General features: G+C 42.7%; 1 protein-coding gene across 1 annotated transcript; it reads right to left on the reverse strand.

The window, feature by feature from the left end:
- Window positions 1-1,442: 1,442 nt before the first annotated feature.
- On the reverse strand, window positions 1,443-15,524 carry DUSP5 (dual specificity phosphatase 5). The gene is made up of 4 exons (XM_040361640.1): window positions 15,095-15,524; window positions 7,998-8,134; window positions 3,952-4,171; window positions 1,443-2,563 (listed from the first exon to the last, which is right to left on the reverse strand). The coding sequence occupies exons 1-4, from the start codon at window positions 15,456-15,458 to the stop codon at window positions 2,163-2,165; spliced, it is 1,122 nt and encodes a 373-aa protein (XP_040217574.1). The 5' UTR covers window positions 15,459-15,524; the 3' UTR covers window positions 1,443-2,162.
- Between the last annotated feature and the right edge of the window lie 562 nt (window positions 15,525-16,086).

A 16,086-nucleotide genomic window follows, 5' to 3' on the forward strand; every position in this document is an offset into this window, starting at 1 on the left:
TATCCACAGAATTTTTCTTCTATGTATGGTCACCAAGGCTGCCCCAACACCATCAGGACCTTTAAATATTGCTTGTTATTTAACATAACTAGTGCATTGTTCCCTATACATTTGGACATGCAAATGCCAAGCCAGCCCAGCTTACAGGATCTTTCAGATTTTTTTTTTTTTTTTTACAATGTTGGAATTTTAATGGGCTTCATCATGCATTATTTTTTTTTATTCTTGAAAGCCAACACTTAAAGTGAAGATAACTAGGTGATTTTTTTTAACAAACAGCCATTTGCTACAAATTGTAACCCAATTATATTTACCATTCCAGAATGGAAGACTGGGCGCTTCCTTCTCATTCGTGGCTGCAAACAATACAAACATTTTGCTTCCCTTTACAAACAAAGCCCAGATTTTGATATATTGAACAAATTGGCAAGATTTATCAGAAAGGGACACCAAATTCGGGTTGTTTGTAGGAAAGGTTTTAAAGAGAAGCAAAAATATTTTATGCTGTTTTGTGAAGTGTTAGAACCTCTAATATTTATTGGCATCTTAAACCCCTCCTCCCGGGGCAAATTGAACTCCAAGTGGCATCAGTCACTACAACAGGAAGTAGACAGAAGACATTTAGGCTTCATTTCCATGGACGTTTTTACAGCCACTTTTTTTAGCCTATTTTACAGCTTAAAAACGCCTGTCCATGTTTTTTTTTTTAGCTGGAGCTCAAAAACGCTGCAGTAGCGTTTTTTGCACATTTAACGTCTGTCGTTTTTACAGCTCTAAAGCTGGAGCTTCAGAACACACTGGTCCTGGTTTTTTTTTGCAGCTTAAAAACGGCTCAGCCATCTACAGCTCAAAAACGTCATGGTGGGCATGAGGCCATAGACCAACATGGAGAGCCGTTTTTAAGCTGCAAAAAACACTCAGAAAAGTGGCTATAAAAACGTCCATGGAAATGAAGCCTTAATCATTCAGAAAGACAGCCGTAAAGACCGTTCGAGGATCCAAATCTTCCTGCTTTAAGTGTAAAAAAAAAAAAAAAAACTTAAAGTATTGTCAAGAATGCCAAAATTCACATAATATGCAACAGTTTCAGAACTTTTCAATACTGAATGTGCAGTGTGGGGAGCATAGGCGTGCGCACAGGCACACCCTAATCACCCTTTACAGCACAGATCCCCTATTGCCCTGGCTCCCCCTTCTCCCTGCAGTGCTACCAGCTTCCCTCCTCTCCCGCCAGCTGTTGCTGCAGGGATGTTTTAGGATGAGTGGAGGAAGGGGCTGGTAAATATGTAATTGACCATCCCCTTTCCTTTCTCAATGAACATCGTGAGTGATCAGTAGTGTGTGCTTGAGCTTTGGGGTGCACACCCTAATGCAATACGCTGCGCACACCTATGGTGGGGAGTAATTTTTCCAGTGCCTGTCAAGACTTTCTAGTATTCCTGTGGAATACCACCAGCTATCTTCAGCCTCCTTTAGCCAAATGGTACAGCTCAGTTCTATAAATATGCAATATCTTTGTGCAAGCAAGGGAATGTCAACACGTTTTCGAATGTAATAAGTAGTTCTTTCTCATCAAGTCATCTTAGGGGAGATTGTGTTGGGCCTTGACAGACATTTTTAACTCCAGGTACTCTGGGGCAAGTGCCCCAAGGAGGATGTGAGCAAAGGAATGGCATCGTCCTCCACCTACTTCACAAAGCCGGCAAGAACCCAGCACTGGACACCTGTAACACCTCAATAGTTACACTACCAGTTGCAGTGTATGAGGTTGTCTTTCACCTACCACTCACCCTACATTGAACGTAAACATCCCAGATTCTACACAACTTATTGCTACGCAGACCTATCAAATTAGAGTACACTGCATGGGTTTGTGCTAGAACAATCCTCTATTAATAGGGTAAAATTCCATACCCTCAATTTTATGAGAGGACAGTCAAAATACAACTTCTACTGAGAGAAAATGTAACTGCAACAGGACGTATCCATGTTTGTAAACTTAATCCAAGTTCTGGAACAGCGAACGTAAAGTCTTTAAAGCATAGGATGCAACTCGTAGGTTGGCACATCGCGTGCCATAGACTAGTGACACCGTCTATTGTATTGCACTTTGTTTTAAAGTCTGTATTCACAGTTTAGTCCACCATCTCTACGGGCACATGTCAGCAGGAAGAAGTCGCAGTGATTGGACTGAGTTTCAGTTGGTGTACAGGAGACCTGAGAGGAACAGGGGTCAAGACAGAAGTGGGGAAAGTGAAACAAGACCCCTCAAAGTGCTGGCCAATGTTCATGTCCTCGGCGAAGAAGGAAACCGTGTCCCTTTTGCAAGACATGAGGGGGCCACTGGGTTTGGAAGAGAAGATTTCAGACTCGTAGTGAAGGAGCTGGCCCATAAAGCTGAAGTTGGGCGATACAAGGCTGCGGCGTTGTTTGATGTACTCAAAGGCCTCCTCCAGGCGGAACAGTTTGGTCTTCATGAGGTAGGCCATACATATGGTAGGCGACCTAGAGATGCCAGCCTCGCAATGGACTAGGACTTTGCCTCCAGAGTGTCTCACAGTATCTGCAGATAGATCAAAATTACACATAAATACAACTGTATGAACACAACACCTGTGCAGAACAATACATGTGCTTCTAGTCCTATGCATGCATGATGATTTAGAACTGAAGATTTGAAAATTTAACAAAACACAATCTCTCCTACTTTTTAGTGATGTAGCAAAACACAGCATGACCATCAGATTTTCAACTCCTCAAACAGTAGGTCCAAATTTCATTGGGCCCCTGGATGCAAAGCTTCGTGGTCTGCCTCCACTTAAATGATATACAAGTGCTCAACTCCATGCATGCCCAAGTGCAGGATAGCACTCCCATTAAAACCCATGGAGACAAAGCCCAAGTTGCTGATCACAAAGAGGGTTGTTTCCCCCGGGGCTTATGACATGTGGTCAGTCACAGCATCTTAAAAAAAAACAACAAACAAAAAACACACATCTGTATGGACATTGGCTGACCTCCACCAAGTTCATTCAGAGGTGTATATTAAACACACCCCAAGAACAAAGAATACAAATCAAGCCAAGGAAAGTACCCGTTGACCACCAGGCATTTAGAGGGGTCAGCAGTCACAAAGCCATTAACCAGTTTTATTGGCCGGTACAAGCTTTGTCCTTGGAGACACAACAGAAGTTACCTCCTATTGAAGACAAATTGCCCATGTTAGAGCACCAGATCCTGTAATTACAGAGCTGTTCTGTTTATGTCCAGCTTTGAAGAATTCTCTAAACAGCCACAAAGGCTTTAATTAATGGTTGGCCTTTAAGGGATGATGGTTGTAAAAATGTTTAAACCCCTGAGCACCCTGTATTATGCTGCTATCCATTATGTAGTAAAAGAAACATTTAAAATTCTTATATGTAACCTGAAATCAACCCAAGACAGTTCTTTACATATAATTGTTTTACAACTTAATCTGCATGGATTCCAAATTGCTAACCCAGTCTGAATCCTTTGCATATTTGATACAGATTTTGAAGACATGGGTAGTCCAATTGCATTTTCTAAACATTTCACTGTACCGGGTCTGCTGCATTTTTAAAGCTTTTTACTGCCGCTTCTCCTTTCACTGTCCAGTCACAGGCTGGGAGAGGGACAAGACCTATGTGTTTTACTTAGCCACAGCAGTGAATAAAAACTAGGCCAAATAGTGCTGTGCCAATACAGAGCTGTGTAAATCTGAGGGCTGGCTATGCAAAAATATCAATCACCCCCCCCCCCCCCCCCTTTAGCAGCTTGCCTGGAACTCAGCTTTGAACAGTGTTCTACACTACATAACCTACTACATAGGCTGAGAAATTTTCATACCTAGTAAAATGAGAAACGTTCATGCAGAAAATGTTTTAAAATAAAATTAGCAGTTTATCACCAGCCCAGAACAGTTTCACTCACCTATAAAATCTATAGCCTCTTGAAAGTGGCTACTGATATCTGTGGTATGATTGTCTTCCACAGGAATCCATTTGTAGTCATATTGGTCTTTGTTGTATCCAGTGCTCTTCCTGGAGACATTGAGTAAGGCGGTAATGCGAAGGCCAGAGAGGAATTCACACTTAGACGCATGGTAGGCGCTGCCAAGATAGAGGAATGGAAGGATCTCAACCGGACTGCCCTGAAAAAGATAAGATAACAAAAGCTAAGTTTTTTGTCGAAAGAGTAAATGTAAATACACATGTTGCAAGAAAAAAGCAAGTATTAGTCTTTATTTTAGGAAAAAGAACACTTTTACAATTGAAACTACAGCTGGAGATCAGCCTAAAATAAAAGCTATAGTTTGTCAGACCTTGCGGCTGTTCTAGGTCAGAAGCTATATCTGTATAATGTTTTATTACGCACACATTTAAATGTTATTACATGCATAGAACAGAGCTGCCACAAAACCCACTAATATTGATTGTTCGGTGACTAGAATAGCAAAGTGGGTTCTTCAAGACTGAGTAATATTCATGATGAAACAGCGCCAATCTAAAAATGGAATGTTGTGTTACATTTGTGATCTTTGGCTTTGTACCCTGGAATTAGAAGCCAGTGAATCACATTAAACCCACACACCTCCTGCCGTCCAGCCCACATAGATGAGGAAAGAGGCACAAAAAAACTCCATTGCTTCCTACCCCAGGACCCCGAACTCAGGTAAGCACAGAACCTTCAAGCATAACTCCGATCAGGCAAAGAGCTCCTATAAAAGCCCCCCCCAATCTGGCTAATCTCAAAATTAGTCTTTTGACAGGATGCGCACTTGACTTTGTAACCTCTTGTGGAATACAACAAGATGGAGCCGTCAGTTACCCTAATCCCTTAAGCCTCCTAAAGTATATGCCGTCTCGGTCTTAACTGTGCAGCTGACATCAAGAGCAGAGGTGGCCCTGTCACGAGGAATATCAACCAACATTAGCCCAGTCATTCAAAAAAAATTATCTCCTTGTGCGAAAATAACTCCAAAACTGCTTTGCAAGTATTTCTGCTACCAGATATCAAACAATTTTTTTTTAAAAAGAGCTAAAAGTCCGCATTGTCACTCTTGGTAGGGTCAGGCAGGGTGGTGAATAAATGCAAAAAAATGTATGGTTTTACTTTCACCTAAGAAAACAAAGCACAAGGGCCCACCGCTTATTTTGTATGTTAACAAGCATTTATTTAAAGTTATTATGATCCTCTGAAAATGGCATATCCTATAGCACAGGTGTCAAACACAAGGCCCAAGGGCCAAATCTAGCCCTCCAGGCCATTTCATGTGGCCCTCGCATCTCTCCTGCAGCTGCAGGAGAGCTCCAGCCCTCCTCTGGTCCTACTTTCAAGCAATGCATCCGGCTTCTTCCCAGCAGCAGCATAAGGAAAGGGGGGTACACTGATGTAAGGGAGAGTGGGTGACCACTTCTGATTATGGGGTGGCTCTTGATATCTAATGTAAAGGGGAGGGGGATGTGCTGGACATCTAATCTTACAGATAAAACCGGCCCTATTGAGATCATAATGCTGATGTCCTCTGTTCCACTGTGTCCCTATAGACACAGAAAGCAGCCAAGGAAATCCAAAGTCAGGTAGTTCCCTTAAGCCATTACCAAAACTGGCTATTGGAAGATTTCCCCTCTATTCTTGTTTTAGTGACAACTAACATTTTGTATTTTGCATTACTTTCAGTCCCCGTGACAATGGTCAATGGGGACTTACAGGTTTTAACTCTTCTCTATCCAACACTACATTTTTGGCAATAGATACCCCAACCATAAGACCAGCGCAGATTTGTTTATTTCATTGCTAGAATTGGGTGGTAGAATATGGTGCAATTTTCTTTTAAGCAACCAGTCTGTTTTTCTGCTCTATTAAGCATACAATCTTAAAAAATAAAAATGCAAGAGATTGTAATACATTTGTAATACATGCCATACTATACAGTAACCCCACAGGTGCCATAGCATTAGATCTCCCCTTGTGTCACGCTTATGTATATTTACTTTCAATATCTTGCAGCAATTTACAAAAAGGAGAAAAGCCACACCACTAGGTTTATAGGAAGGTTTGCCATCCATCATTTTAAACGGTCATAGATGCACTTGAGTTTCCCATTACACATCCGCTACCAGGACAATCTCGCCATCAATAATTAAGTGGAAAGAGGATACGGCAGGAAGGTGCCTGGGCAATTATAGCACCATAAGATATACAGATCTATAGGGGAGAGGAGATGAGTCAAAGGCTATTTTCTGCTTTCAGCCATCTCCCCGGCAAGCTCCAGCACCACACATTCCAAACAGGAAGCAATAATATCTCTATTGATCTCTGGAAGCTTGGCCTTTCACAAGCCCATATCCCGCTAATGGACCGAAGCTTAACGGCTGAAAGGCATTTGCACAAAGCTTAACCCTTGCAGGGCTTGCTCCACAACAGTTTACGGAGAATTTTCCCTATAGTTCAGCCCTTCTCTATACTGACAAAATGAAAAGCAAAAATATATAAACAACTTTTAGTATAATTTGGAAGAGCAGGTCAACCACAACTGGCACTTCAGTGGATGCTGAAGATAAATACTCCCCCCACCTACCCTGAATGAAGCCCACCAACTTACATCTTTCTTAATCTAGCTATCATTGCTGTGTGCCCTGCCCACAAAAACCTCTAAATGCACATAGATGCCACTACCACATTCATTTCTATGGGTAAGCCATACTCTGCTGGATCACTGGAGGCCACCATGTAGGACTTATTATAGGTAGTTATATGGGGCAGTCAATTTTCACAGCGCTTTACTTGGCTGTAAGTATGGATGGGGCCATGGCACACATTTGCAAAAAACAAACACCTGTTGGGGACATTAAGTGAGACTGTGTGACATCTGGCACAGAGATGATAGCTGTTAAAGAAAGACGAGTATTTCAGCAGGTGGACAGAACGGATTAAAGTCCAATTTTACAATGAGTAAAGTTCCCTCCTAAAGCCAAAGTTTACCCCCCCCCCCCCACCAAAAAAAAAGCCACAAGGGACATTACCTTCAGCGTGTCCCTTATGCCATTGTATCTTTTGCCAAAATCTTCCTCCCTAAATGTGTTTGCATTTAGAATTATAAATGGATTTCTGATGCATTGAGGTCATTTATTTATCCATTTGTGTATGCACAGCCAAGATCTTCAATGTGGGCACTTTTTTTTAACCAGGGAATTCCTTTCACTTAGGCCCCTTTGACGCCCGCTCCGTCTTTCCGTTCATTACAAGTCCGTTAACGGACTTGTAATGAATCCCTATGGGGACGCGTCCGTTAGCGGATGGAGCATACGCTAGCGTCCGCGTCAGTCGGGATCCGCTTTTCCGAACGGAAGAAACCCTATTTTTCTTCCGTTCGGCGGAGCGGAACTGATGCAGACGGACAGACGGTCCGTCTGCATCAGTTTCCCCATAGGGGACAGCGGAGCAGAGACAGGGCGGTCCCTGCACTGTGTGCGGGGACCGCCCTATCCGCCGACAGCTGAGCGGGGATCCCCGCTGAGCCAACGGAGACACACGGAGCGGACCGTGAAAGAGCCCTTACTAGCAACTTTCATTCCTTTCCGGTTAAAGGTTTGGGACAGGAAGTGAAATCTCCCCCAACAAGACAGACCGCAAAAAACTGACAGAAATGTCAAACCTTTCCTATGCAATGATCCTCAAAGATCACAACTTCCAGTCAATTTCAAACAGCTTAGAAACACCTGCTGGGCTTTTATATTAGAGGAATGGCAGTCTGCCAAGATTCTGCCTTAGAAAATAGTTGGGAATTTGTGTGTTGTGAACCTTGAAGGTGAATTTCTCCATAATGCCAATAGCTACAGAGGTAAATGAGGGTTTGTGTTAAAGTGCATTTACTGCTTTGTTCACAATATGTAAATATTCTGGGCACAGGTTTACTTTAAGGCAAGTATGCGCCTCAATACATAAAATAAAGGCAAATGGAGCGTCTCCTGTACCTGATCATATGATGGCTTGTGGAAGGAGGAGAGCTTCTCGCAAAGGTGGTTTGGAGTGATGTCGTTTTCTTCCTGCGATAAACTCTTCTGATCTACACAGCATTCTGGGTATTCTGTGCGAAAAGATTCAAATCCACCTGCAGGACAGAACAACAAGTTGTTACAACAGTGAAGTAAAATGATAATCTATTCATATTTTCACCTTGAACAATGAGTCTTCAAAAGGAAAAAAAGGTCTCAGGCTGGGTTCACATATGAACCGCATCCGGCTCACAGCATGCGTCCGATGCACCTCCATTCACCGTTTCAGGTCTGATTTCAGCCCAAATTCTGGGCTGAATTCAGACCTGAAACGGATCAAAAGACGCACCAGACTTGCTGCAGAGATATGTGAACCGGCTCCATAGAGCAGTGTTTCTCAACTCCAGTCCTCAATGCACCCCAATAGGTCATGTTTTCAGTCTTTCCATGAATTTGCACAGGTGATTTGATCAGTTTCACTGCCTTAGTAATTACCACAGCCGTTTCATCTGAGGGAAATCCTGAAAACAGGACCTGTTGGGTTGCCTTGAGGACTGGAGTTGAGAAACTGCCATAGAGAGCCAGTCAAAATCTCCTGCTATTGCTATTGGATGTGGGTTCCGCAATGGTGTGAACCCAGCCTAAACGCAGGATTTATGCAAGAAGCCTTTTTGCTCAATGATACACAGCTTGATCTTCGGTAATCACTTTAATATTGCTAGACCTCAGCAGTTCCCTTGCCGAATACAAGTACAGCAAACACTTCTTGTTTATGGATTCAGTTTTCACCCAAGAGTCACATTTTCCAATTGGAAAAATAGGTTAATCCTGAAAGTGCCATAGAAACATTGGGGTTGATTTACTAAAACTGGAGTGCAAAAACTGGTTCAGCTCTGTACAGAAACCAATCAGCTTCCAGTTTTTTTTTTTTTTTGCCAAAGTATAAAATTGAACAATCTGAAGTTAAAAGCCAATTGGCTACTTTGCACAGCTGCATCATATTCTGAGTGGTCCAGTTTTAGTAAGTGAACCCTTATAGGTATTTAGTGCCAATCTACACAGCTTCTTACATACTATAAATTCACACAATTGACTCATAGGTGATGTACAAATCAGATTCAAGTTTTGTTCTAAAGCATTCTGGAAAAACAAAGGATCTTTATATATAAAATTGCTACTTCATTGACTCATGCAACACTCAACATTACACAGCAGAAAGTCCCTGACCTCCCAATGTACCTACACCCTGTTCACAAAGAAAGGGACAGTTATATAACACTTATTTCATATACATGGGTTTATTATTAGTACATCAAACTAATAATATAATCAAGCTGTTTACAGAATACAGTGATCATCATCTAGGTGGTGACACATCAGTGCAATGCAATCACTTCCTGTGTGATGGTAATTGCCACCAGAGCAGGCTGTTCCAGACCGTCCCATCTGCCCTGCCTTAATCCCGGCTCATGGGATAAAGGACCTGCAGGGAGTCAATAGGAGGCGATTAGCAATTTTTCCTCCTGTGCTGGGGGGTGGCAGGAAGGTAACCTAGGACAAGGGGAGGAGATCTGACAGTGCTAATTACAATTCACTGAATTGGGAACATCAATGGACAACCCTTTCATTCAATTAAACGGTTACAGTACAGCCGCTATTAAAAGGGACCGCTATAAACCGAAGCAAACGTTCCATTATACACATTAGGTAAAACAACTAAAATCAGAGTACAATCCCTTCCCCCGCCACACCTGTCAGCAATTGAGATTTGACATTTTTGTTGTGTCGCCAAAAAAAGGAAGCAGCAAAAATGACAGTTACAGCACCGACTATATAATCTAACCACCAAGGGCACAAGATCTGGTCAGGTCACCAACTGATTTTTCTCATGGAAGATCAGTGTGAACGTGCATGCTTTGGCCAATGGTGTAGTGGTTAGCACTGTCACCCAGCAGCAAAAAGGGTCGCTGGTTTGAATCCTAACCACAACACCATCTGCCTAGAGTTTGCATGTTCTTGTGCCTGCGTGGGTTTCCTCTGGGTACTCCGGTTTCCGCCCACACTCTAAAGACATGCTGGTAGGTTAATAGGATGCTGTCTTAGGCTGGGTTCACACTACTTTCATCCTACTTTGCTCTGCTACATTGGTCCTACATTTATCCTACATTGGTCCTACATTTATCCTACATTGGTCCTACATCCATCCTACTTTCATGAACAGGATACTACTTTGGTCCGACTTCAATGATATTCAATGGGCCTGAAGTAGGATCAATGTAGGACCAAAAGTAGTACAGGGAGCATTTTCAAAGTCGGACCGACTTGTGTAGGACGCTACAAGATGCTCTCATAGGGAAACATTGAACACAGAGCAAAGTAGGATGAAAGTAGTGTAGTAGTGTGAACCCAGCCTAAATTGGCCCCATTATATGTATGAATGTGTGTTAAGAACCTTGGGTTGTAAGCTCCTTGAGGGTAGGGACTGATGTGAATGTACCATATCAACATGCAAAGCGCTGCATAAATTGACAGGGCTATACAAGTACCTGCAATAAATAAAGGGTGCCCAACAGATCGGTCCCAAGGTACCGCTTTATTTTTATCCCCCCCCCCCCAAACGTAAATGTACAATATATATGTGTAAGGAGCTGCAAAAATAAACGGCGCTACAGAAGTACCAGTATTAAAAATTTAAAAAAGGGGTTGATTAAAGGCACTTTGCTACAGCATTTAATAAATGAGGGAGAGCTCTGCCGTCATCCAATCATGTGCAAGCAAAGGTTTTTTTTTTTTTTTTTAATTTTCCTTGCATGCGATTGGGTATTCTTTGCAAAGTAAAGCTTCACCTCATTTACTAAAACTCTGGAGCAAATGCCCTTGCACAGTGCAGTCCAATTGCCTTTCGGCAATTAACCCTATTGGTTCCTTGTATGGCTTTTCCTCATGCTCCAGCTCTTCTTTACAGGGACTACAAGGAGGCCATTTGGATATTTGTGCGCATTAAAAAAAATGTTTTAAAAATAATGATCCTATTGGTCTAGAGTTTAGCTGTAAGGGTTCTTTCACCCCACAAACTTGCAACGAAATTATTGCACATGCATCGTCTTGTGTTATCAATATCAAACAATGATTAGACCTGGTTGGGCCACATTATTGGTCCGATTGTGCCTGCCCTTCCAGATTCCCCCTAGTGTCTGGGTCCAGCTTAGCAGACAAAAATACATTAGATAACTCACTAGTAATCCACTAAACAGACAAGCTAGTACATAAGACAGATCCAGATCAGTAGCCAAGTGCCAGATAAGCCCAGGAGCCAGCTCAATCAACCAGACCACTTCCCAGCCTTATCAACAATGCTGCTGTGCAATTTACATAACACCTCTGCTATTTGCATCCTAAATGTGACAAACTGCAAGGACAACTACAACCCCCCTCCTGACCTGCCACTAACCTCATCCTAACAAGCCATATCCTACCAGGGGAAGCTGCCTCCCCCCAGGGGGTGATGATTTTACAGCCCTATTAACAAGCTGCAGATTATTGCACCCATTGTAGGTACAGCTGAGATCCACATCCTACTGTGTGCCATTAACCCCTTACAGCAAAGGAATAGAGATGATTCAATTAAACGGCTTCTTCCTGCAGCTGATGAGACTATTTATGACACATCCTGATGAAAACGACATTCAACTCTTGACACAAATGTTCCAGTATCCCCCCCCCTCTCCAATTCATTCATTTACAATCGCTTGTTCAGATCCTGCATTGACTTTTCACTTTAAACATTTTTTTGGTCCTAAAAATTAAGTATGTTTTCCTCACCACAAACAAATATTGCGCACCGTCTTTGCACTAAAATGACACTAAATCATAAAGCTGCAATGTACAAGCCCTTTAGATTGTAAGCTCTTATGAGCAGGGCTCTCCAAACCCTGGTCTTGAACTGTATTATAATTGTACAGTCTCCCTCTATATTGCAAAGCATTGCGCAAACTAATTTGGTCTGCACAATCAGATTTTATGCTGAATTCAAACAATTGTCAATCACTTATGCTCACTGTAGAATATATTTTATGTACAATCGCCTTTAGATTTAACAAAAAAATAAATAAAACTATGCAATATGAAAATGTACCTAAACTTTCCAGTTTGTATCCAATCAAGAAGGCATCCTAAAAATATAGGTTCCCCCCTTGATGCCTTGAAATCTTATAAATGACTTTACATCTGTTTAGGAGCAGGATGAGGGGTCGATTGTCATGTTATATTTTCTGATACTATGGGGAAAAAAAAGTAGATGTACAAAAAAAAAAAAAGTAATGATAAAGTCATGATAAACGAACTTGTGCATTTTTTTGTATAATGAGAAAAGAAAATAAAAAGGAAAAAAAAGGGCACTTTGTCTACATAGCTGTTGGTCTAGCTAAAGACTGTACAGTCACATTGTATTGTGCGTGGTTGGCTGTAGTTTGCTTCCTGTGCCATATACAGGATGAGCTCGTTTCCTCTCCACATTATCAGTTTCAGAATCCTGGAAATCAAATGACAGATTCTAAATCTACAATATGGGGAAGTAGACACCTCATCTGAGACAACCAAGTCATAACTGAAATATCACAATTTATCTGCAAAATATGATACAAGGCAATAGTTTTAGCATTGCTGACATCCCTAAACTAAAAATAGTTCCCAAATAAAATCACTTTTTCATCAGTAATTGTTAGGATTGTTATCAACGATCATAAATAGTCATAAATAAGGCTAGACTCAGACACAATATTTATGTATATCAGTAAACATCAAAAAGAAAAATATACAGACAAATCTGTAGGACTAAAGATCCAGCCAGGATCAAATAAGTGAAATAATTGTGTACTACTCTAAAATACTTCACTCCAACATCTAAAATCAATAAGGGATATAAATAGTCTAAAGCCAGGCAATGAAGAGCACAGAATGTTAAATATTGGCTGTTTAATTGTACACAGTATACAAAGTATTATCCAGGGTTTTCTTCCCCAATTGTGTTCCAGGTGGAGGAAATGAGTCACGCTTGATACAAAGACATATGCTCCAATGTAGCAGATATAGGAAGGATGTTTTTGTTACCAGGTTATCTCCATTTCAAAAGACACATTGGTTAGTGGTCATCCTCTGGAGCAGATCCCCACCACCCCCATAAGGTCACATGCTCCAGGGAGCAGATCCCCCACATTACACTTCTATAGAGGGCATACACCAGCAAGCAGATCCCCTCTGTCTTCCCTACCAGACATACACCCTTCAGGTGGAGATCTCCAGCTTCATCCCCCTATTGGCATTAAATCCCCCTCCATTCCTTCTATAAAAGAATAAGATCTCCTCCATGCCTCCTATAGGTACCACATACCCTGCCACCTCCATATAGGCACCTTCGTCCCTCTACCTGCATCATATCTATATCCCCTCTATTGGCATTAGATACCCCTCCATTCCTTCTATAAAAGAATAAGATCTCCTCCATGCCTCCTATAGGTACCACATACCCTGCCACCTTCATATAGGCACCTTAGTCCCTCTACCTGCATCATATCTATATCCCCTCTATTGGCATTAGACCACCTATATGCAAAAAAAAAAAAAAAATACCTCAAAGAAATGGGATTTTAAGGGCAATGAAAATATACAAAAAAGTATAAGTAAATATAGAAAAATATAATATTTAATTTACTTTTCGTGAAATTAAATATTATATTTTTCTAGATTTACTTATACTTTTTTGTATATTATTTTCATTGCCCTTAAAATCCCATTTTTGAGGTATTCATTTTTCTATATACTCGGGATGGTGGCAATGCTCATGTCAGTTTGTTGGGAGTAAACCTTTTTCAGACCACCTATATGCATCAGATTCCCCTCTAGTTATTAAAAGCCCTTTAGGTAGTAGCCCCCCCTATACGATCAGATTCCCCTATAGAAATCATACCACTGCCATCCTATTTAGGCATTAGATTCCCCAAATCAATGTTTCTCAACTCCAGTCAAGTTCCCCCAACAGGTAAGGTTTTCAGGATTCACCCTCAAGTGAAATGGCAATTACTAAGGCAGTAATACTGATCAAATCACCTGTGTAAAATAATGGCAAGCCTGAAAACATGACCTGCTGGGGGTACTTGAGGACTGGAGATGAGAAACATTGCCCTATATGATCAGAACACCCTATAGAAATCAGATCACCTCAATTCTTAGGTATTAGATCTCCTATATGTAGTAGACCCCTTATATAGTCGCATAGTTAGACACACACAAAAAAAACAAGGGGGGGGGGGGGCACAAGTCCATCTAGTTGAACCTATATGATCAGATTCCTCCTATGTAAATCAGATCACCACCATCCTCTTAAGGTATTAGTTTCCCTATAGGTAGTAGACCCCCTAGTATTCCCCCTATGGAATTCAGATCACCTCCAAGTATTGGATCTCCTATAGGTAGTAGAAATTACAACTCCCTGTAGGTATCAGATCCTCCCCATCCCCTCAAAGTGTCATATCCCTCCAATAGACATCAGATCCACTTCATCCCCTCTATAGGCATCGGATCCCCTATAGATTGGAGCTCCAGACACCCCCATAAGTATTAGATTCTAATAGTCACCAGATCCCCCATAGGTAGCAGATCCCCTATAGACATCAGATTCCCTTTATAGGTAGTAGATCCCATCAATCCCACTATAGGATGTAGAGGCTTCTATTGGTATAGGATCCCCTATAAGCATCAGTTACCCCCTATAAAGGTATCAGATCCCCTATAGGAGGGAGATCCCTTGCAGGTTATTATATCTCTTCTCCCCCTTGTAGGTAGTACATCCCCTGATCCACCTTGTAGGTTGTTGATCTCCCCGGTAGGTAGCAGATCCCCTCCCCGGTCGGTAGCATATGCCCTGATCCACCTTGTAGGTAGTTGATCCCCCCGGTAGGTAGCAGATCCCCTCCCCGGTAGGTAGCATATGCCCTGATCCACCTTGTAGGTAGTTGATCCCCCGGTAGGTAGTAGATCCCCTCCCCGGTAGGTAGTAGATCCCCTCCTCGGACACTCACCCTTCAGGAAGCAGATGCGGGGCGCCCCCGGTAGGTTGCTCAGGGTGGTGAGGACGATATGAGCCGGGCTCTCTTTCTTCAGCTTCTGCCACCTCTGGCTCCGCTCATCCAGGACCACCACCACCGAAACCTGTCCGTCCCGGAGCCGGCAGCGGGCCCCCTCCTCGGGCACCACGAAGTGCAGCGGAGCGGCTCCCCCCCGGGCCCGGCGCAGCAGCACGGAATTCAGGTTGACGTTGAGGGATCCCCGCACGCTGGAGGCGCTGAAGGGCAGATAAGGGCGGCAGTCCAGCACCAGGCACCGGGAGAACTCCTTCCTGATCAGCCGGTGTAGCCGCCGACTCTCTATAGAGGTGACCTTCATGTTTGCTCCGCTGCCGCCGCTTTCACAAGCTCTTTAAATGACACTTCCGCTCCGGGGGATCCCGCGTACGCCGCTTATATCTCATCGGGCCGCCCGCCCGTGACGTCACTGCCCATATATGGAGAGTCAGGGTTTCATTCATGGAGTTGTGTGTGGCTCCGCCCCCTCCTCCTTCTTGGAGAGTTCCCCCGCTAGAGGGAGCTGTGAGCCGAGCTCAGTCCATGCACACAGCGGGCTGCGCTGATCAGAGGAAAGAGAACCTGTCTACCTTCAGTCTGCCAGCAAATGGAAATCATACACTGACTGCTGTCTATACAATCTGATTGTACAATTTCTATACAATCTCTTTTGGGGTTTGCTTACACCACAGCTTCCGAGTTCACTGTGTCTTGCATGTGCAGTGTATTCGCAGTGCGTTTTTTTTCAGGGGTTAAATGTCATTTTTGTATGTGTGCGCTGTAATATTTGGTTCTGTCTGTATGGTCTTATGGCTGCGTCATCTTTAATGCATTTTTTAGGCCACGTGTTTGTTTTTTAGGGCCCTTTCACAGCGAACGCAGTTTGATGCATTTTGAACTGCACTCCAACTGCGTATACAGCTCAAAATCAATGCAATCCTATGGGCATA

This window comes from Rana temporaria, chromosome 8, assembly GCF_905171775.1.
Source record: "Rana temporaria chromosome 8, aRanTem1.1, whole genome shotgun sequence".
NCBI classification, from domain to species: domain Eukaryota; kingdom Metazoa; phylum Chordata; class Amphibia; order Anura; family Ranidae; genus Rana; species Rana temporaria.

What these genes read in the sequence shown, in the direction of transcription:
- DUSP5 (XM_040361640.1), bottom strand. Translation starts at nt 15,458, where the DNA reads ATGAAGGTCACCTCTATAGAGAGTCGGCGGCTACACCGGCTGATCAGG. An exon ending in CCGCATCTGCTTCCTGAAGG is followed by an intron (nt 8,135 to 15,094) that starts GTGAGTGTCCGA and finishes TCTGTCCTGCAG; the next exon opens with GTGGATTTGAATCTTTTCGC. An exon ending in AGAGGCTATAGATTTTATAG is followed by an intron (nt 2,564 to 3,951) that starts GTGAGTGAAACT and finishes ATCTATCTGCAG; the next exon opens with ATACTGTGAGACACTCTGGA.